Genomic DNA, 21,627 nt, shown 5'->3' on the forward strand with positions numbered 1-21,627 from the left:
CAGAGATTGTTGTTTTTGTTTCATCTTCAGCGCCTGAGTAGCTGTTGTGCTGTGATGAAAATGTGATACAAGACGACTGGCCGCACCCACTACATGCTGTATGACACCAAGTTTAATGCCATCGTTGACAGCGAACTGCAGAGTGTGTGCAGAGCACGGATTTGACTCCCATTGGACCCATTCTAATGCAGAGTTTGCTAAGACGATATTGCTTGCGTTGTAATGAACACAAGCAGTGATTTTGCCCCGCAAATCCCAGTGGTCTCCTGCAGTGTTCCACACATTTGCGAGATTCTCTGCTGTATGCCTCTCTGGCATTGCACGGGTCTGTGGAACCACGCTTTTCATTTCCCAGTCTTTTATGAAATGACAAGTTATGGTAACGTAGGACTCAGTAGTTAGTGCTGTCCATGCGTCAGTTGTAATTGCAGCCTTCTCGACTTTTGACAAGGTGTTGCAGACAGAACTAGCCGAATCTACGTGCATTTTTTCAAGCCGAGTTGTAATTGTTTTTCGTGCAGGGACAGTGTATTCAGGCTCAACATATTTCATTAACTCCCGAAACCCTCTCCTTCAACAAAACTTATAGGAAGCATGTCCTTTGCTACCATATTAGCTATCAGAGTCAACATTGTTTCAGCCATTGTTGTCACATTGCCTATATCTTACTGTAAAACTTGCAATGGATGTTTGTTGCTGTCCTTTTTCTCTGTCGCTACCAATGTAGATGGGTGTTTGTTTTTTAGGTGGCTTAATATGGAAGTCGTGGATTTGTTGTACTGCAATTGCACGCCGCAAATGTTGCACTTAACTGCCTTTTCATGTAGTTTTTCAAAATATTTCCAAGCAAGACTTTTGTTGAAGATGCCTTTTTTTAACACGTCCTTATAACTGCCGCCAAGTGAGACAATGCGCAATCGGTAGTAGGCTAAGGCTACGGGCTGGTAGGCTGGCTACGGACTGTTTTTGACTATCAAAATATAATATAACAGTAATCGACTAATGCCGTACTTGTCGAATAATGAGAGACCAATTGACTAATCGATTAGTCTAACTCAGCCCTAATATATATATATATATATTCACACACACACATATATATATATATATATATATATATATATATATATATATATATATTCACACACACACATATATATATATATATATATTCACGTATATACATCTTTAGATGAGCTCTTAGGACGCGCTAACCCGACAAGCGTTAACTTGAATTGAGGTCAAGCGTTCTCGTTTACTTTTAACATGTAATAAGAGCGTAAAACCAGACACGTACAGACACCCGCGATATACCCCTTATCGCTCATACATAACTGCTAGCGCTCCACTCACAATCTGGCCCTAATTTTTAATCATAATATGCACAACTTGTGATTAGTTGTCTTTTTTTTGGTATACAGAGGTCCTTATTAGATACTATTGTGTATATTACAATCTATTAGGCATAAATAAAAATATTTCATAACTTAGTTTTTCCTATTGGTTAGATAGAAATATCACTTGTGATAAATTAGACGAAAAAATAAAATAAAGAATTTTGCTAATTGTCTCCAGTTATATACGTTGTTTGTTTTAAAATAAAAATAAAAACAATTTAATATATTTAGATATATACTTTCATTTCAAAAGTCTACATGAATATATATTTTGATATTGGAGCCTTTATCAGAAGCACAAATTCTGAAGCAACCAATGAGCACATTTGCCCTTAACATAAGTTTGACTATATATTCTATTACTCCAAGATCAGCGCTGTGGTATGCCAAAGGCGCCAAACATGGAACACCACATAGGTGCAAGGATACTTTTCTTTAATAAATAATAATATTTTTTATAAACCTGATGCTTGCTCCAAATAGACCCAATTATATTAACAGAATAATGCAAGATTAACAGCTGTTCAATTTAATCTTCACTTTTTTATGGTTTGCCCCCCCCCCCTTTTTGTGTCCCTAAAACCTTCAGCTTATACATCATATCTCCATTCCCTAGCACAGTCATTTTTGTACATCTATTTTATATGTCAAATGCATTAATAGATTTTCTCTTTGACATTTATTTTGTTTTGCATTTTTGGAACTTTAACTTGCTGGGTATCCCAAAAAATTCTAATTTTGGATTTTAAAAAGTTTACATAAAACTTTTTCTTTGTTCTGAGTGTTGGAAAGAATACACTAGAGGGAGCTCCCGTGCTTCCTTAGGACTTCATCACCTGAAACGCAAACCACACTTAACACTTGGTAAGATGCTGTGCAGCACATTTAGTGACAAATATAAAGAGTAACTCAGGCAGGTAAAACGTCAAATTGTCTCCCTGGGTGCTGTAGTGGAGCGCACTGATTCCTACCAATCTGTCTTCTATCATGTCCGCCAACAGATCTGACAATTATCTTAATGCCCATATGCTTAATTGTGGGCTTCTCAATTCCCCCATTGCTATCAGAAATCCTGCAGGAATTTCCATTTGGCATGCTAGATTCATTTCAAGGGATAAAATTCTCAGGCTTGCCATTTTTCCCGTAATGCTATATAATCCTGTATTTATGGTACCTACATCAGTATAATATATAGACGCCTGATTGTTACATTTAACATAAAATATCCACTAGAAAGCTTTTACTAAAAATAAATAAATACATAACTACTTATAAATGAATGCTTACTAGATTTCCAGAGGGGTATTGCTGTTGTTAAAGCATAATAATAAAAAAATACCAACAAATGGCAATAAAAGCTATAAATAGCATTGCCTGTAATGTTACAATTTAATATACATTTGGCAATGTATTAGTATATATACAGTAATGAAAACGCACCAATGAAAAAGTTCTTGATTTCTAGTTTTATATATAAAAAAATGTTTAAATACACCAATACAAGTAATTCAAGTGATAACAAAAATGCATCCCAAAGTCTATCATTAGCACCCATTGTTCAAACATTTTGTATATCGACATGAACTTGAGTATAGTTATCTTACATGAAAGAAATAAAGATTAATTAGTATTTTTCCTGTTGTTAGGATTTGTATCACACTGTTTTCTAAGACTATTTGCTGCATATCCAGCTGCCAGCCCAGCCTATCCTAATCCCCATCTGGGTGGTTTAGGCAGCTTTGAAAATCTGATAAAATTTAGGAAAACAAAAAATAACTGCACAAATTATTTTACTTAAAGACCATTAGTAATGAAAGGAAAATAATAAATATGCATATATTACATTAATATAAACCACTTAGAATACTACATTGATTATAATAGTGTTATATAAATGAATGGTACATAAAAAAGTATTATTTAGGAAATCTGAGAGGTTTTATTGTGACTTGAAACACAAACTAGAATATTAAAAATGATTTGTCACCCAGGGGAAAAATAATAAACAATCAGTGAGTAAATTCTAAACCTATGAGAAATTGATAACAAAAAGATGTAAATTCAATAGTGTCCACTGCTGTGAAGAAAATAAGAATGTGGGAATTATAACAACTAATTAGTGAGGGGGAGGAGGTAAAAGATCTTGAGATGGTCTTCTTTCATACTTAATCTATTTAGAGGTGTTATAAGGGGTTAAGAAAAAATAATAATCTTTATGCATCTTTTCTAAAATAGAAATCACAGCAATACCAACGTGCAAGGAAAGACAAGTCAAGGTCACAGGAAATAGACATTGTACAATGCTTCCTATACCTAATTTATGCTCTGTCATGTGTTCCTGTTCCCTGATAGAAATATACAATTTAAATTACATTTTGAAAAGTTTCAGTTAAAAGCAGAACTAATACTATAAAACCCCAAAAAGATAAAAATAAAAAAGGTAACATACAATTGAGAAGGTATTAGGGGGAAAAGGCAGTCAAAAGGCGAAATGAATGAAGAATAGAAAAGATTATGTTAACAAAAAATCTAAATACTAATAGTAATTCTATATCATTTTAAATACTAAAATAAACATTATCTATTATATCTAAAAATATTGTTTTCTGTATCATCCAGACTTAACCCGCAAAACCCTGTGCGCCCCCCCCCCTTAAAAAAAATATTTATAATTTTTCCAACATAGCATAATATTTCAAAGAATTAAATTAAGTGAAACAAGAGAAACAATAAAATTGACATAAAATAGAAACAAACAGGTGAAAATTGCAAGGAGCTTTTCCACTGTCCGAAAGTCTGCTGCCATGTCTTTAAGTTTATTTTGTATTGAAATATCCATTGCATTTATTTCAAATATCTTTATATTATATTTCATAGATTTGTTTCTCTGCATCCAAGAAGAAGTAAAAATGAGACTGATGCATTCTCAATGTAATTACCAATGCCATACCAAACAGTTTTAGTGTCCTAGGATTATAATCTCCCCATGAAATATCAATTACACACAACATTTCAAGAGTGCTAGATTTCAGTTTCAATTATCTTGCCAATATCTCTTCAGTGTGGAGAAAAAGAAAGCCAATTTTCTCAAATATGAAAAACACTATTTAGAATAGAACTGCAACCTTAAAATTGGTGGGAAATGATCCTATGAGAATTCATAAAGTTCACAGATGGGCACTCAGTTTGTGAAGTACAGACCGAAGACAAACATTCTCAAGTACTGTAAGGGTAAGGTATAACTTTAAAGACATTCCGGATCTTTAAAATGTTACTAGTGCGTGGACTTCGAACATTTATTTTATTTATTTACTTTTCTTGTTCCCAGATAACATTTAATATGAGGAGTCTATAAACAATGTTAACCTCTTTTGCATAGTAATAAATATTTTCTATGCTATACAATTTGGTGGTGGTACTTTCTAAGTAAATAAATACATTGATAATAATAAGAATAATCATTATCATCATACTGTAAGGTTGTTTGGCAGCAAAGGGTTATATTACTACAAAAAGGTTATCAGACTATCATTAAAGGGTTAGTTTTTTTAAATTTAAATTATTGTGCTGTCCTCGTACATGCAAATAAACAACACTTTGTTTTACTTCTCAATATTTTTCAGATTCTGTATAAAAGCAGATTTTGGAAAAGATCTGATAAAAAAAGTGAAATATGGAAAAAGCATCACAACTGGTGTCTAACCGTAGAAGCGTGTTATTTGTCTAAATGATTCCCTATGCAATGAAGTCTTTCATCTCCATTCTATAGAATAACAGTTTCCATATGTCAAGTGGCTCCGCTATAAATAAGATCAAAAGCAATAAGAATGGATTTAATAAAAATATAACATTAAAAGTAGCTTTAAATCAGAAAAAAAGCAAAGTTCAACATTAAGAAAAAAAAAAATTCCACTAAGCAGCTTTTTAAATTTGAAGCATTGGGCATTAAAAACAAAGCTTTTGGGGGAAAAAAATTCAGTTTATGCATTAATTTAAAAAACAAACAAAAAAAAAACCCAACATGCCACGTTTTAAGAGCACGTCAAAAACGTGAAATAAAAAATACATTGTGTACAGTATCACAAATATGTTGCATGGCAGCGTTCCATGTATTTTCTCTATACACTCTCTGTCTTATTTAATGAATGTGAACTCTGCTAATCTATGATTTTTACATTTTTCAGTTTGAAACACACAGGAGACTTTGCAAAGGAAGTTTTCTTTGGCAATACACGTTATTGATGTGATGTTAAGGGCCAGCTTCCATAACAAATTTTCTTCCAGGGCAGCAAAATAACATATTTTTTCGTTTATTCCCACCAGATTATAGGCTGCCAATAATTGTCAGTGCTAAAAAAAAATATAGAAGTCCTTTTTTTAAGGTTTCCTCCCACAGGTACGTCTTTCATTAACACAACAATGCAAAGACGCGTCTTTTTCTATACACGTGTCCCGGATAGCAAATCTCAGAGGCGATTACTCAATAGGCTCTGAACCCACTTCCTTGTGTTGAATTAATTACAACTTCCAACTCTTCTTCAGCCGAGCCAAGCAGCTTCTCTGCATTTTCAGAAGGGAGTATAAAGTGTCAGAATCCAAATAAATTTTAGCACCCAAAGCCATAAAATTAAGTTTCATTCATACGAAAGCAGAAGAAAAATAAAGTAACATTCTTGTAATTTAATGTTGAGGGGTAGTTTGTGATTGCTCCTATTGACTAAATAGATGGATACACACAAATACCTCTTACATATCATAATGTTTGGTGATAGAATTATTCTTTAAATGGTACATGGTCAAATCAGCCTGTGCTGCATTCCAGCACCTGCTTTAACGATGACCTCAGCTCCGCTTCTCAAGATTCAGACATTTTCACAAAACAGCTTTTTAAACAAAAGCCAGCTGTTTCCAATCAAGGCTAGGGGGTGGAGGGGGGCGACAAAAATCAGAGTAGCCTAGGGGAAGTTACAGAGAGACAACAATTCTTCATTAACTCCAACTTACTTTTTGCTTAAGTGAAGGATTCATTAAAAAAAAATGAATAGAACATTCTTTTTCAGTATAACCTGGAAAACACCAGCGCTTAATCGTCTTAGGAAATTGCTTATTTTTGTTAAGTAATAATCATGGACATATCTAATGACTTCAAATCATACTTATCCACTGAATGTCTTAAATGCTCATGTAAACCGACTTATTGACTTCATTTTCCTCAATGCTTTCAATTAGAAAGAACTTAATTGACATGGAAGGAAAAGAGTATTCTTTGTTTATGGTATAAATGATATTACTAAATTACCTCATCAGCTATGACATAGCTTTTTACAGGACAGGATATTCCATGACTTCATTTCACTTGGACGAAATTATCATAAATTATTTGTGGAAAAGTTCCCGGCAAGCAGCCACAAAAAGCAAATAATTTTTAAAAGCAAATAGTTCAAGAAAATGTTATATAATGTTGTGAGATGTTGATAGTTTGGAGGAGACTTTTTTCAATAGCACATCAAAAAGACATAAATTGGAACATACTATTACAAGGTTTTCCTTTAAATTTGAGTTTTGATGCAATATCCCAAGAGAATGATTGTGAACACTATTAATACAACAGTAGTTTATTGTAATGTTTGTAATTTTCCTCAGTTATTGTACACAGAAGAATTACTTCCATAACAAGGCACTTCAGAAGGACACACATTTAGGTGACAAATAGGTTGGGGACTATTTTATTTAATAATTGTCACTAAATGTTAAAAGGTAGAAGGGGGTTGGGAATTATGCAGATATGTTTGTGCTACCTGATATTACAAAACAATATGCATCTTTTTTACACCATTAACGGGTTTTCATTCGGTTTAAAAGTATTTTACAAATGTTAATAAGCCAATGTTCATATGTGACAACAGAAATGGTATTCAAAAAGGTAAATTATGACTGCATATCCATACTAAGATGCACATATAAATTTGCCCTGGAATACACAGAGGATTTCATAAGAAAAAATAAATTTCCATTCACCAAGGGACCCAGATTAAGATTGATTTCAAATCATTGCAGAATATTCCTCATCTGAAATTAATGAAAGTTATAAACTGACAAAAAGATACTCCAACCAACATATTTGGAATTAGTTTCCGGACTATACCTCCCACTGATATTTTATTTACTGCAGCTGGTTAAAATCTTAAAGCCTGTTTCAAGAACTGAAGTCTAAAATGTGGAAAGAATTACCATATCCTTTATGTTTTTTTTTTTCGTTTTTTTTTATTATTTTCCATTTTCTTTTTTCCTTCTGAATGTGGAATGTATCAAATGGTCAAAGGCTAACCTTAAAATCAAATGTGCTTGAGAAATAACTCCTTTGTTCTTCTATTTTCTTTTCAAAATAAAAAATTCTAACAGTTTTTTTTTTTTTAATCCAAAATTATTTTGCTTTTATAAGCCACATTTCTGGATAGCGAGAAGTGCTATTTTTGGACATAGTAACTGTCACGCTGAAAACAAATTGAAAGACAAGAAAATGAGAAGAGATTTTCTGAGCTCTTATTGACTTTTTATGAACAGCATTACTGTCGACGGCACATTCTTGATCACAGGGAGTTGAACTATTTAATCTATCTGATTTTGTGTCCCATTCTTATGCTTTCAGCTTGCATGGAGACATTTATCTCTTGTAAACAAAATAAATAAGAAATGTACAGGTGCACAAAGTAATTTCTAAAGCAAATGAAAGAAACATTTGCAGAAAAAAATAGCACATGTGTAACATTTAACTTTCTTTGTCTCTAGCAAAACAGTGTGACACGAGTTTAGAATATATAAAGGAATTCTTCGGAGGGGTGGTGGAGCAAACTTTAATGTAACAAGATTGTTAACAGTGTTATGCATACGTTGAGACAGAGTATGTTTTAATTTATAATTAGCGGCCAAAAAAGTATAATTTGTTCTGATCTTTTTTTTTTATTATTTACTAACAAATACCCTAAATTATTAATAAAAAAAACATAACAAAAATTATGTTTTTTTTAATATAATTACTTTTTAAGTAATATTTAACTCCCAAAGGCTATCATGATTTTCAACTTAAAGTACAAAGCAAAAAATTATTTAAAAAAAAAAGAATTAGATTTTTGATGTCTGCTTTAGTTTATCAACTATCCTTGTTCTACTTGTCCACATAATTACAATTCACTATTTTCTGCTCTTTTTATTTGGCATTATTATAATAGAAACAACATTAACTCTTTTGAAGTGTCTTATACAAGCTGTACTATAACAGTTGAAAACTAAACATATAAAACCTTTGTTTTGCTGTTTTGTTTTTTTTAAAACAATTTTTGTCCTATAAGTCTGTATATAATAGTTAAGGCACTACCTGAAGAATACGTATTACGTCCCTTCAATTCAAGCTGTAGATATCTATTACATTGTATATTCTATTTTAACTTCAGAACATAGCTCACACACTATATCTTCTTTTAATGACAAAACCTATTGCTGTGGATCCAACACTACAGTTAGATGTTGGACTGAGGGATACCTTCTGTACACATTCCAATCACTTTGAAAGAGAATTCAAGTTAAGAGTTATAACTGAATATGAATGTCTTTGTGTTTTATAAGAGACATTAAGTCCAAATATATATAGCAAGGTAAAGAGAAAAAAGTAATTTACTTACCATTAGAGAATGTCTGTTTGCTGATAAAAGGCCAGTTCCATATCCTGACCCAAGGCCTCCCATGGCTCCGTTGTGAGATGGTCCTATTAATCCGTGCATATCACTGTGGTTGCCCGGCATTGCTGTTGAAGGCCCTACAGCATGGTTCCGTAAAACATGAATTGCATCATCTAGTCTTTCCAATCTGTCCTCAATTCGACTTTGCTGAAAGAAATTGAGTATGATAAGAAGACTGATGTATTACTATTTCCCAATACAGTACCTTCTACGGCATGAAAACAAAAAACATATTCTGGGAATTATAAGGATGTTGAGTTTTAAGTTAGGCTACCCAACAAAGATGTCATTAGTTGGCTGGGGCCATTGCTAAAGGAGATGGTGTTGAGTACACCACACAAAAAAAGTGGAGTAGCTTACACAGAAATGAATTAAATACAAGAAATCCGCTATAATATGTTACTAATGTGATCACTGTTTCACATTTTGCATTGATGAAGGCATGCTCAAACATACAGACTATGGCTTAACCACTGCAAACCCTATATCATAATAGAGGCAAGGCGGGACCATGAAAAGACAACAGCAGGACTGTGGGAAGAGGTCAAGATGCAGAACTATTCTGCAAAATGTAGTGCACCTGAGAGTTTATGACTTTTATATATGTTTTATAAATTAAAATGTTAATTATGAAGCTGTTTAAATGACCAGGTAATCCTAAAGGTGCTCACTTGCCCATGCACTTTAGCATCAATAGGCAGGAGTAACCTACCAGGGAATGTAAAGGGCCTTCATAGTTAGGAGACGAGGAAGTCTGTCCTCCATTTCTTGACCAAACAGCTGTGCTTGCTAATTTAAAGAGAAAAAAAAGTTAATTATCAACAGAGTTGTATAAGCATTCTCTTAGTTAAAACTTTTCAGTTGTTTAGTATACATGCAAATTTTTCAAGCAGACTAGACATATGGAGACTTTCCAAAAACATACTTAAGGGAAAAAAAAAAGTATTTTCATAGCAAAACAGAGGGATGCAGGCCACAATGTTCCTTCAGGCTGTTTTCTATCACAGGATTTCATTGACTCGGCAGGTAATACCTAAGAGAGACTCCAATGTGAGCAAACATCTCAATATCCAAAAAATGCAGCAGCACTAACAAGGGATTTCAGTGTTCCAAGTTTCTGTTTTACAATAGTGTGCTGTTCCAAAATAAAAAAAAATGCATTTATCATGCTTGTTACATTACATCACCATATCCACTATGGGCTGAAATTGGAAATAAGCACTTCTTTTTGAGGGTATGCTGATTATTTTCCTGTAAATCGTAGGCTTTTAAACTTCAATATATTTATATGTGATTTTTTTTTAATTCTATAGCATGAGATACTATTGGAAGCAAGAAGATAAAAAAAGCAAAAAAACACTAATTTAGAAAGAAGGTAGCAGAGCTTAACGATCCCCCAATGGAACTAAAGGTATCTGTCCCTCTTCCTCCTCCTCCAATGTCAGTAGGGACTTGAAGTGTCCAATCAGGATGCTTATTCTGGGAGCATACATCTTGCATGAGCAAGCACAGTCACTTTATTTGCCGCCTCAGTTTAAGAAATTTTACTAAGAAATCTTGTGGGGTTATTGTGAAATCCCATAATCTGAGCACTGATGACCGTAAAGAGAATAGCACTTACTTTGGTGAGTCAAAAAATGTGATAAAATATCTTCCTTTTTAAGATAGAGCTGTTCATGTGATATTTGCTAATCATCTTTTTACAGATATGCTGCATCCCTTTTGCAACAAAACTGTAAACTCTTCGGAACAAGTTCCCTTTTCCTCCTGTATTAATCTATATTGTTAAAGGGACATAAAACCCACATTTTTTTCATTCATGGTTCAGATAGAGCCTGCAATTGTACACAACTTTCTAATTTACTTCTATTATGGTATTTTCTTCGTCCTCTTTGTATCTTTTGTTGAAAAGCAGGGATATATGCTTAGAAGCCGGACCATTTCTGGAGTGCTATAGGGCAGCAATTTTACAGGAATGTTTTCCATTTGCAAGAGCACTAGATTGCAGCGCTATTTCCTGACATGTAGTGCTTCAGGCGCCTACCTAAGTATTTCTTCAACAAAGAATACCATGGGAATGAAGCAAATTTGATAATAGAAGTAAATTGGAAACTTTTACAAATTGCATGCTCTGTCTGAATCACAAAAGAACATTTTTGGGTTTCATATCCCATTAAGTCTCTGCTAATTCTTACTGTACTTCTATTATATTACTTGGTAGGAGCGTCATGCATTCTGTATCCCTTGCTTTTCTATCCAGCGTAACAGAATAGAATAGCGCTTTACAAATTAAAGATGCTAATAATAGTATTATGACTTTCAGCAGATACAACACATTTGCTAGTCTTAGATTTCAAAAGCAGTGTTCAGTTAAATATGCCTTTATGAATCAGTTATAATTTGATGAGTCCATGAACATTCACTGATTGCAGTTTTGATTATATAAAAAATACTTAAGATAGAATGTTAAAACCTGATTCTCAAAATAATTGTATAACACGCAATTACAATTACTTCTGGCAGTTCCAAGATGGACATAGCCTATGTTTACTTTCACAATCATTTTGTTCTTCAAGTAATTTGTTCCCTCTAAAAAACATAAATTATGCTTACCTGATAATTTAATTTCCTTTTGTATGAGGAGAGTCCACGGCATCATTCCTTACTGTTGGGAAATACTGAACCTGGCCACCAGGAGGAGGCAAAGACACCATAGCCAAAGGCTTAAATAATCCCCCTACTTCCCAGTCATTCTGCCAAGGGAACAAGGAACAGTAGGAGAAATATCAGGGTATAAAAGGTGAAACCTAATTTTGGTCTGCCCATTGGAGTATACGGGCGGGGGCCGTGGACTCTCCTCATACAGAAGGAAATGAAAATATCAAGTAAGCATAATTTACATTGTCCTTCTTAATATGAGGAGAGTCCAAGGCATCATTCCTTACTGTTGGGAAAACTATACCCAAGCTCTAGAGGACACTTCTTAGCAAAGAGATCAAACTACAAAAGGATTAAATACATAAGGATATTTGAGTTATTTCAGAAAGGTATATAACATTTCTCTTTTAAATTGTTGTTACTTGAATAGTTTGTACTTTCAGATAATATATTTTGTATTTCTATTAACTTTATATTTTGTTTTTTTATAGGTGGTAGACCTGAACTGTGAATTAGTTTCACTACAGAAATTGAATAGTTAAAGGTGGTAGACCTGAACTGTGAATTAGTTTCACTACAGAAATTGAATAGTTAAAGGTTTGAGTTAATTTACATTCTTTTGTATTCTGGTTTTTAGTATTGCAATTAGATAACAATTAGATTGTTTGCATAGGTGAGCAATTAGGAGGGACCCCACCCTATCTTTCTGAGGGTATTTAAAGAGATCTGTTTAGCTCTGCTAAACATTTAGCTCTGCTTCTTAGCAAAGAGATCAAACTACAAAAGGATTAAATACATAAGGATATTTGAGTTATTTCAGAAAGGTATATAACATTTCTCTTTTAAATTGTTGTTACTTGAATAGTTTGTACTTTCAGATAATATATTTTGTATTTCTATTAACTTTATATTTTGTTTTTTTATAGGTGGTAGACCTGAACTGTGAATTAGTTTCACTACAGAAATTGAATAGTTAAAGGTGGTAGACCTGAACTGTGAATTAGTTTCACTACAGAAATTGAATAGTTAACGGTTTGAGTTAATTTACATTCTTTTGTATTCTGGTTTTTAGTATTGCAATTAGATAACAATTAGATTGTTTGCATAGGTGAGCAATTAGGAGGGACCCCACCCTATCTTTCTGAGGGTATTTAAAGAGATCTGTTTAGCTCTGCTTCTTAGCAAAGAGATCAAACTACAAAAGGATTAAATACATAAGGATATTTGAGTTATTTCAGGAGTTATTCAGGGTTATTCAGGCTTATTCAGTAGAAAATAATACTTATATTTTTCTTATTGTTAAAGTGTTGCATAGTTTAAAATGTCTCAGATACAGTGCAATGGGTGTTTTGCACTTTTTAATCGTTCTACTTTTTGGAGATTTAGGGGCTGTCCTGTTTGTAAGCAGTTTTCCCTGTTAAGGGAGGAATTAGCTAAACTTCAAGCTAAGGTAAGTAACATACCTGTTACCTCTACAAAGCTGCCTCAGAAAGAAGCCCCTCTACCCCAGAGATCAGCAAGGAGAGGCAGATGGATCACTGTAGGCTCTGGAAGAATTAGAACAGTAGACCAGAAGCATTGCCCACAACCTCTGCCATTGCAAAACTCCTATGCTGCTCTTGCCGAATACACTTGTGATGAGGAGATTGCTGTTTCTGAGCCCTCTGAAGCTGTAACAGGTAATTTAAATCTATTGGCACCTGATTCTCCAGGTAACATAACACAGGAAAGAACTGCAGATGTGTTTTTGAGAAAAAGACTGTTAGTGGGTGACTCTATTTTGAGGAATGTGTATTTAGGTGAAAGTAAAGGAGAAACAAGGGAGGTTAGATGTCTTCCAGGAGCTACTGCTCACAGGGATAGGAATCGTATTTTGAGAATTGTTAAGGCAGCAGGAAAGGGAAGTGAGTTGGATGTGATTGTTCATTTAGGAACAAATGATCTGGCTAGTAATCATGTTGCTGCTGTTCAGAAAGAGTTTTGTGACCTAGGTAATCATTTAGAGACTGTGGCATCAACTCTATCATTTTCTGCTATTTTACCTGTGTATGACCAGGAAGCAGGAAAGATGGAGCGGATAACAACATTTAATTCTTGGTTAGATAAGTGGTGCAGGGAACGAGGATTTGGTTTTATTGGCCATTATAGCTCTGTTTGGAAAGATACTAGGTTATTTAGGAGAGATGGCTTGCATTTGGATGCTAAAGGAACAGAGTATCTGGGAGAGGAGTTCAAATACTTTATTAGAAATCATTTAAACTAATAAAGGGGGGTAGCATTAATATATCCACCTGCCCCCCACAGCATGCCAAAACTGTTAGTCCAAGTAACAATTCTAGAAATTCTAGTAGAAAAATTCTTCGTGCCATGAGCACAAATGCTCGCAGCTTAGGAAATAAATTACCTGAACTCATTTCAATAATGACTAGGGACAACTTGGATTTAGTAGCTATAACAGAAACATGGTACAATGATTTGCATGACTGGGACATAGTCATACCTGGATACAGGTTATTTAAAAAGAACAGAGTAGGAAAGAAAGGTGGAGGAGTTGCTTTGTATGTAAATGAAAATATAAAGGTTACTGAAATTGTAGGAACAAATGATGAGGTGGAAAGTATTTGGGTGACTTTGGAAATTGGAGATAAAAATGTTTTTAGAATAGGGGTTGTATATAGGCCTCCATTGCAGGATGAAAAACTGGACAATCTGTTATTAGATGAAATAACCAAAATGACCATGAAGGGTAAGGTTATAGTACTGGGGGACTTTAATTTGCCAGATATAGACTGGAAGATTCCTTCTGCTAGATCGGCTAGAAGCAGGTATATTCTTGAATCTCTGCTAGGGGAATCACTTGAACAATTAGTCAAGGAACCAACTCGTAAGGAAGCTATATTAGATCTAATACTTACAAACAGTGATACAGTTTCAGATGTGTCTGTAGGTGAGAACTTAGGATCCAGTGATCATCAATCTGTTTGGTTTAGTATTCATGTTCAGGAACTGTACACCCAGACTAAAACAAAAGTTTTAGACTTTAGGACGGCAGATTTTTCATTAATGGGAGAATACCTAAAAAACTATTTAAAGGGGAAAAATCTTATTACAGGGGTTCAAGAACAGTGGGAATTTGTGAAAGGTGCCATTTTAGATGCAACCGCACACTGTATTAGACATGTCTGTAAAAGTAAAAGAAAGCGGAAACCAATTTGGTTTTCCAAAGAAGTAGCACATGCTGTAAAGACAAAAAAGATAGCTTATAAAAATTACAGACACACACAAGCAGATGATGATATGAAAATATGGAGACTCCAACAAAAAAAGACTAAGCAGTTAATTAGGAAGGTTAAAGCTGATGCAGAAGAGAAGATAGCACAGTCAGTAAAACATGGGGACAAAACATTCTTTAGATATATCAGTGAAAGAAGAAAAAATAAGGTAGGAATAGTAAAATTGAAATCAGTTGATGGTAGAATAATAGAAGGAGATAAGCAGATTGCAGACTGTCTCAATGATTACTTCTGTTCTGTTTTCACTAAAGATTGTGAAGATACAATGTCTACATTAAGGGATGCTATGCAAAATAGAAACAAGCTTAACAGTAATCTTTTTACAGAGGATGAGGTTTTGTTAGCATTATCAAAAATAAATGTTACAAAGGCAGTGGGTCCTGATAATATTCATCCAAGGGTTTTAAAAGAACTTCGTTCAGTGCTAACTGTCCCATTAACTGATCTGTTTAATCAGTCACTATTAACAGGAGCTGTCCCAGATGAATGGAGAATAGCAAATGTAATACCTCTTCATAAAAAGGGCAGTAGAGAAGAATCTGGCAACTACAGGCCAGTTAGTTTAACTTCAGTAGTAGGGAAATTAATGGAAAGCCTCTTAAAGGAAAGAATTATGACTTACATAAAGACAAACAATTTAGAGGACCAAAATCAGCATGGTTTTACTTCAGGGAGATCATGTCAGACTAATCTAATTGACTTCTTTGATTATGTAACAAAAGTATTAGACAAGGGAGGAGCAGTTGATGTAGCATATCTAGATTTCAGCAAAGCATTTGACACCGTCCCACACAATAAACTTATTCACAAACTATATCTCCTTGGTCTAGATTCAAAAATTGTGAACTGGGTGGAATGCTGGCTTAAGGACAGAAAACAAAGTGTCTTAGTAAATGGAGTTCATTCAGCAGAGGGGGCTGTTACTAGTGGTGTTCCTCAGGGGTCAGTTCTGGGGCCTGTTTTGTTTAACATATTTATCTGCGATATCAGCAAAGGGCTACAGGGGAAAGTATGTCTCTTTGCAGATGATACAAAAATTTGCAACAGAGTGGATGTTCCAGGGGGGGTAGACAAAATGAAAAGTGATATACAACAATTGGAGGATTGGACAAACGACTGGGATCTAAAGTTTAACACAGCAAAGTGTAAAATAATGCATTTAGGGAAGAAAAATCCAAATGTTAATTACAGACTCAATGACACTTTACTGACTGTTACAGACGAGGAACAGGACTTGGGAATTATTATTTCAGATGATTTAAAACTTAGTAAACAATGTAGTAAGGCAGCGAGTAAGGCTAGCAGAATGCTTGGATGTATTGGTAGAGGTATTTGCAGCAGAAATAGTAAGGTTCTTATGCCACTTTATAGATCATTAGTTAGGCCTCATCTTGAGTATTGTGTGCAGTTCTGGAGGCCATATCTTCAGAAGGATATTAACAAACTTGAATCTGTGCAAAGGAGGGCTACCAAAATGGTACATGGTCTAAAAAATAAAACTTACCAGGATAGGCTCAATGACCTAAATATGTATAGCTTAGAGGAGAGAAGGGAAAGAGGTGATATGATAGCAACTTTCAAGTACATTAAAGGGTTTAGTAAAACTGAGGCTGTGGGTATTTTACATAAAATGGAAAATTCAAGAACAAGGGGTCATGAGCTCAAGCTAAAGGGTAGTAGATTCAGGAGTAATTTGAGGAAGCACTTCTTTACAGAAAGAGTGATTGATTTATGGAATAAACTTCCTCAAGAGGTAGTAGCAACAAACACTGTGGGGGACTTTAAAAATGCATGGGACAAGCATAGGGCTATCCTACGAACTAGATAAGTTTATACTGTTAGGTAAGGTGGGGCAGACTTGCTGGGCCTATGGCTCTTATCTGCCGTCAATATCTATGTTTCTATGTTTCTATGTTTCTATGTAAAAGAGAGGTGGACCCTAATCTGAGGGCACCACAGCCTTTCTCAAAACCTTTCTCCCAAAAGGTGCTTCAGCCGAAGTAAAAATGTCAAAATTGTAAAATTTACAAAAAGTATGTAAGAAGGACCAGGTAGCCGCCTTACAAATCTGATCTATAGAGGCCTTGTTCTTAAAGGCCCAAGAGGAAGCCACCGCTCTAGTGGAATGAGCCGTTAGGAGGTCTAAGTCCCGCTGACTCATAAGCTAAGCGTATAACACTCCTCAACCAAAAAGATAAGGAAGTCGAAGAAGCCTTCAGACCCTTACGCTTCCCAGAGTAGATAACAAACAAGGAAGAAGTTTGTCTAAAATCCTTAGTAGCTTGAAGATAAAACTTCAAAGCTCGAACCACATATGAGATTTATATTGTATCAGATAAATCCAACAAACTAGTTGATGACCCCTGGGAAGGATAGCAATATTTGACCTTTCGCTTGCGCTTAGCAGGGCGAGGTAAAGCACTAAAGGCTGCAGACACCACCATTTTTAACTGCGCAGTAAAGTCTGGCAGTTAAAGGCCCCTGCAGATGGAGGATTAGGAGTGCTACGGGAAGCTGCATGTGTATTAGGAGATGACTGTATGTTGCGCACCTCACGGGACGGAGACTCCTCAGAGGTGGATGGCTCAGTGGCATCAAATATATTAACCTTCTTTGACATGATTACTTTATCAAAGCATGTGGAACATAGATGAGTGGGCGGGTATACTGCGGCCTCCTCACAATATAGACAGGTATTAGACGTAGGTAAAGAGGGAGTACCCTCTAACACATCAGAATCCTTCATAGATTGCACTTACAAAGCAGACTATTGATTAATAAGAAAAAACGGCACCTTTATACCCCCAATAGCTGGGGCACTCACCACCTCCTATGACCCAGGCAAAACAGAGAAACCGATTCTTCTCCAGTAACCAGCATGGTCAGGAAAGAGAGAAATAAAGTGTGACCACACCCGGTCACATGGTGCGCAATGCAGGACCGCCCCTGTTATAAGAGCAAAAAAAGCACACCAAGCCTTTCAAGCTGCGCAGCTCAAAAAACTAAAGTAAAAACTTGTACGTTCCAACATCTGCCTGAGCCCAAAAAAACATCTCACACATGTCACAGCATAATCAAATAAATGTATGTGATTAATCCCCACTGTTCAATAATCCCCCCCAGGAGATATTAACCCTTGATTCCATACAGATAAAAGAAGCCACATTGTGACCATGTATTCTTAGGTTATCATATGTGTAAAAAATGAAACGATTTTACCGGAATCTATGCCGTGGAACAGAAACACAGCCTCTCAAGTGTGAGAGTCTTGTAGCATCGCTCCTGACATGGACTTGAGTAATGGAAGCAGACAGTGAAACTCGTCAACACCGATTGCTTAGGAGCTGTTAAAACGAGTCTGGATGGGTACGCAGAAAGACTCTCCCTGCATCTCCAGAACCTAACTTTTGTCAAAGCTCTCACTGAGAGGCTGACAAGACTACTTAAAACTCCAGTCCCAAATCTAAGGGTAGATACCCTTCATAAGGAACTACTCCGAATCTTCTGACCCTGCTCTGCCAACTTCCTGTGACGAAAGGCAAAGGATGACTGGGATATGAGGGAAGTAGGGGGAGTATTTAAGCCTTTGGCTGGGGTGTCTTTGCATCCTCCTTGTGGCCAGGTTCAGTATTTCTAAACAGTAAGGAATGATGCCGTGGACTCCCCTCATATTAAGAAGGAAAACTAATGTAGTTTTTAGCATGAAGAATAAAACTAGAGGGAGCGGTATTTAACGTTCCAGATTGTTCCTCTAGATGTAAGCTTTTTGCGCTCGTGGGGTAGCACTCATATTTTTCACTTGCACAAAAAGATGAAGTAAGGATATCACGCATGCGTTAACATATGCCCCATAGAAGTCAATAAAGCAAAAAAAGTGGAAAAAAAACCTACTCATGGGCAAACCCGATCACATATTCTCAAGTGAGCTAACTCGACATGAAAATATTAATATTTCACATTTCTGATTTCATCTAAAACAACAGCCTATCTCTAAACTATTAGGACATTCTTCTCTGAACAAAAAAAATGCAGGTGAACTTGAGGTTTATGTTTCTCACACGTTTTCCATCATCAGCAAAGTTCTGTTCTCTTTAGATACAGAATGAAAAGGCCATAAGTCAAGCTTATTCAAGACAAACAAATGAGAATGAGCAAAGATCAAATCTTGGCTGACACAAACTGACTTACTATGTTGCACCCCCGTCTGGCAGCCAAGCAGTTAATACTAGAAACACTAGGTAACCTTCTCTCAAGATGGTCAAATGCTAAAGCAAGATACTTTATTTAATTCTTTTTTGTTTTGGCGTTAATGTTCATGTGCACCTGTTCCCATCAGAGACAACTTATAAGCGCCGGCATACCTGTCTCTTGATTATGACTCCTAGCCACAGTCATGCAACACAAACAGGATGTAGACCTATTAACCAATGACAAGGTCAGTCATTATTTGGGGGTAGTATTGTGACATGATGCCCTTCCAATTCTATGCTCCCCAAAATAGTATTTATTAATTTTATTACAAATTAACAATCTCTAATTGCCTAGTGGAGGTGCACGATTCCTACATGAGAAAACAATTAGCTAAAATTGTTGGGGGAAGTGGAGGCAGAAAACTTCCCAATGCCTAGGGCAGCATGCTAACTAAATACTTCACTGTACACACACGCACACACTTGTCTATAAATAAAAACATAAGAAACAACAGTGAGGATTACAAATCTGCATTATAACAACATTCAGACAAAAAAAGATACTTTTTTAAAATAAAAAAACTAAAATATACTTTATTTTGGGGGCATTTGGGGCATTTTTAGAAAATGAACCGGAGATCTAATTTTTTCTGAGCACTAATTGCAACCGCAAGCTCGCGGTAGTAATAACCAGCCACTTGAAAATGGCTGTTTTTTTATCGCGCGCCCGTAAACGAATGAATTTGCCTGTTTACGGGTGCACAATAAATTATCGCTCCACTAGAAGTCTGCTTGATTAGTGTTACAATAGTAAATGGAGACACAACACCTAACTGAAGTGTTTCAATAATACATATGTTCAATATTTCTGTCTTCTCAAAATGTTCATCAGAGCATATGTGCCAAACTCTTGTCTAGTCACATTTTTTGTTCCACGTTTAAACAGCCAGTGCACAGATTGTATGTGGTGAAGCAAATATACAGACACACACAAACACAAGTTGTTGTTTTTTCTTATAGTGAACATGTTACCTGATAGAGAAGGTGGGGAACCAACAGGAGTTGAAGGGTTTGATGAGAAACTGTTGTTGGTGTGATCTGGAGAATAAATCTTAAATGAAAAAGAAAACAAATTCAATTTACTTGGGTTTAAAACCTCAAATTTAAAGCGCAACATCAGCATTAGTTTAAATTCATGCATAGCCAATCTGAGGTAAATATTAGATTTGTTTGCTTTTACTGTTTGTTTGTTTTTATAAAATGTGTTGTTCTTTTGTTTTTCTTTTTTCTTTTTTGCCATACTACTGCTATTTGTTGTCATCACCAGTGAGATTACAGCAACTTCCCTAGTGGGCAGGAGATAAGATTTTTTTGTGATAAAATATAGCAGTTACACATGAAGTGTTAATATATTTGTAGAAATCTGCTCATTAAATGAAAAAAAAACAACAACAAAAAACGGGAAGGAATTAAAGGGCCATAGTAGTCAAAAAAATTACTATAAGATAGAGCATGTCATTTTAAGACTATTGACTATACACTACTGTGTGTAGAAGGGCTAGGTCATTAAAGGGCCACTGAACCCAATTTTTTTCTTTTGTGATTCAGATAGAGCATGCAATTTTAAGCAACTTTGTAATTTGCTCCTATTATAATTTTTTCTTCATTCTCTTGCTATCTATATTTGAAAAAGAAGGCATCTAAGCTTTTTTTTTTTTCAGACCTCTGGACAGCACTTTTTTATTGGTGGATGAATTTATCCACCAATCAGCAAGAACAACCCAGGTTGTTTACCAAAAATGGTCTGGGATCTAAACTTACATTCTTGCATTTCAAATAAAGATACCAAGAGAATGAAGAAAATCTGACAATAGGAGTAAATTAGAAAGTTGGTTAAAATTGCATGCTCTATCTGAATCACGAAAGAAAAAATGTGGGTTCAGTGTCCCTTTAAATGGACACACATTTCTAAAATGAGCATAGTTTAAATATTACTGCTTATAACAAATTACCACTTACTCCCAAATTCATTAAATTAGGAATCAGTAGAATTTCTAACTCGCCAAACCTTGACTTGCCCATTTCTAGTAAAGATTTATTAAACAATATAGACATTCTTATTGATGCAAATTGTATTGCATGAATAATAATTCCTAAATGATGTTTGAACAGTTCCAAAAATTGGTTCTGTTCAGCATGCAAGGTAGACTGCCCGTTTAGTATCAACTCTTTGACTTTTGATAGTGTGTTGAAGTCTCATCAGTCTTCTGTTTCTCATTAGGGAAGCTGTAAAATGTATGAATAGTCTACATTCTATAGTTTAAATAATTAACACTGTTCAGCAACTAGTAGT

General features: G+C 35.0%; 1 protein-coding gene across 11 annotated transcripts in view; it reads right to left on the reverse strand.

The window, feature by feature from the left end:
- The window catches only part of TCF4 (transcription factor 4), a 652,106-nt gene that overhangs the window by 21,405 nt on the left and 609,074 nt on the right, over positions 1 to 21,627 (reverse strand). For all 11 annotated transcript variants that reach the window (XM_053701135.1, XM_053701132.1, XM_053701130.1 and 8 more), the window contains 3 exons: positions 20,307 to 20,385; positions 9,846 to 9,922; positions 9,077 to 9,280 (listed from right to left, as the gene is read on the reverse strand). In XM_053701135.1, coding sequence (XP_053557110.1) covers positions 9,077 to 9,280; positions 9,846 to 9,922; positions 20,307 to 20,385 — 360 coding nt within the window. The remainder of the gene's footprint in view (positions 1 to 9,076; positions 9,281 to 9,845; positions 9,923 to 20,306; positions 20,386 to 21,627) is intronic.

The sequence above is a fragment of the Bombina bombina genome, chromosome 2, assembly GCF_027579735.1.
Source record: "Bombina bombina isolate aBomBom1 chromosome 2, aBomBom1.pri, whole genome shotgun sequence".
In the NCBI taxonomy this organism is placed as follows: Eukaryota; Metazoa; Chordata; class Amphibia; order Anura; family Bombinatoridae; genus Bombina; species Bombina bombina.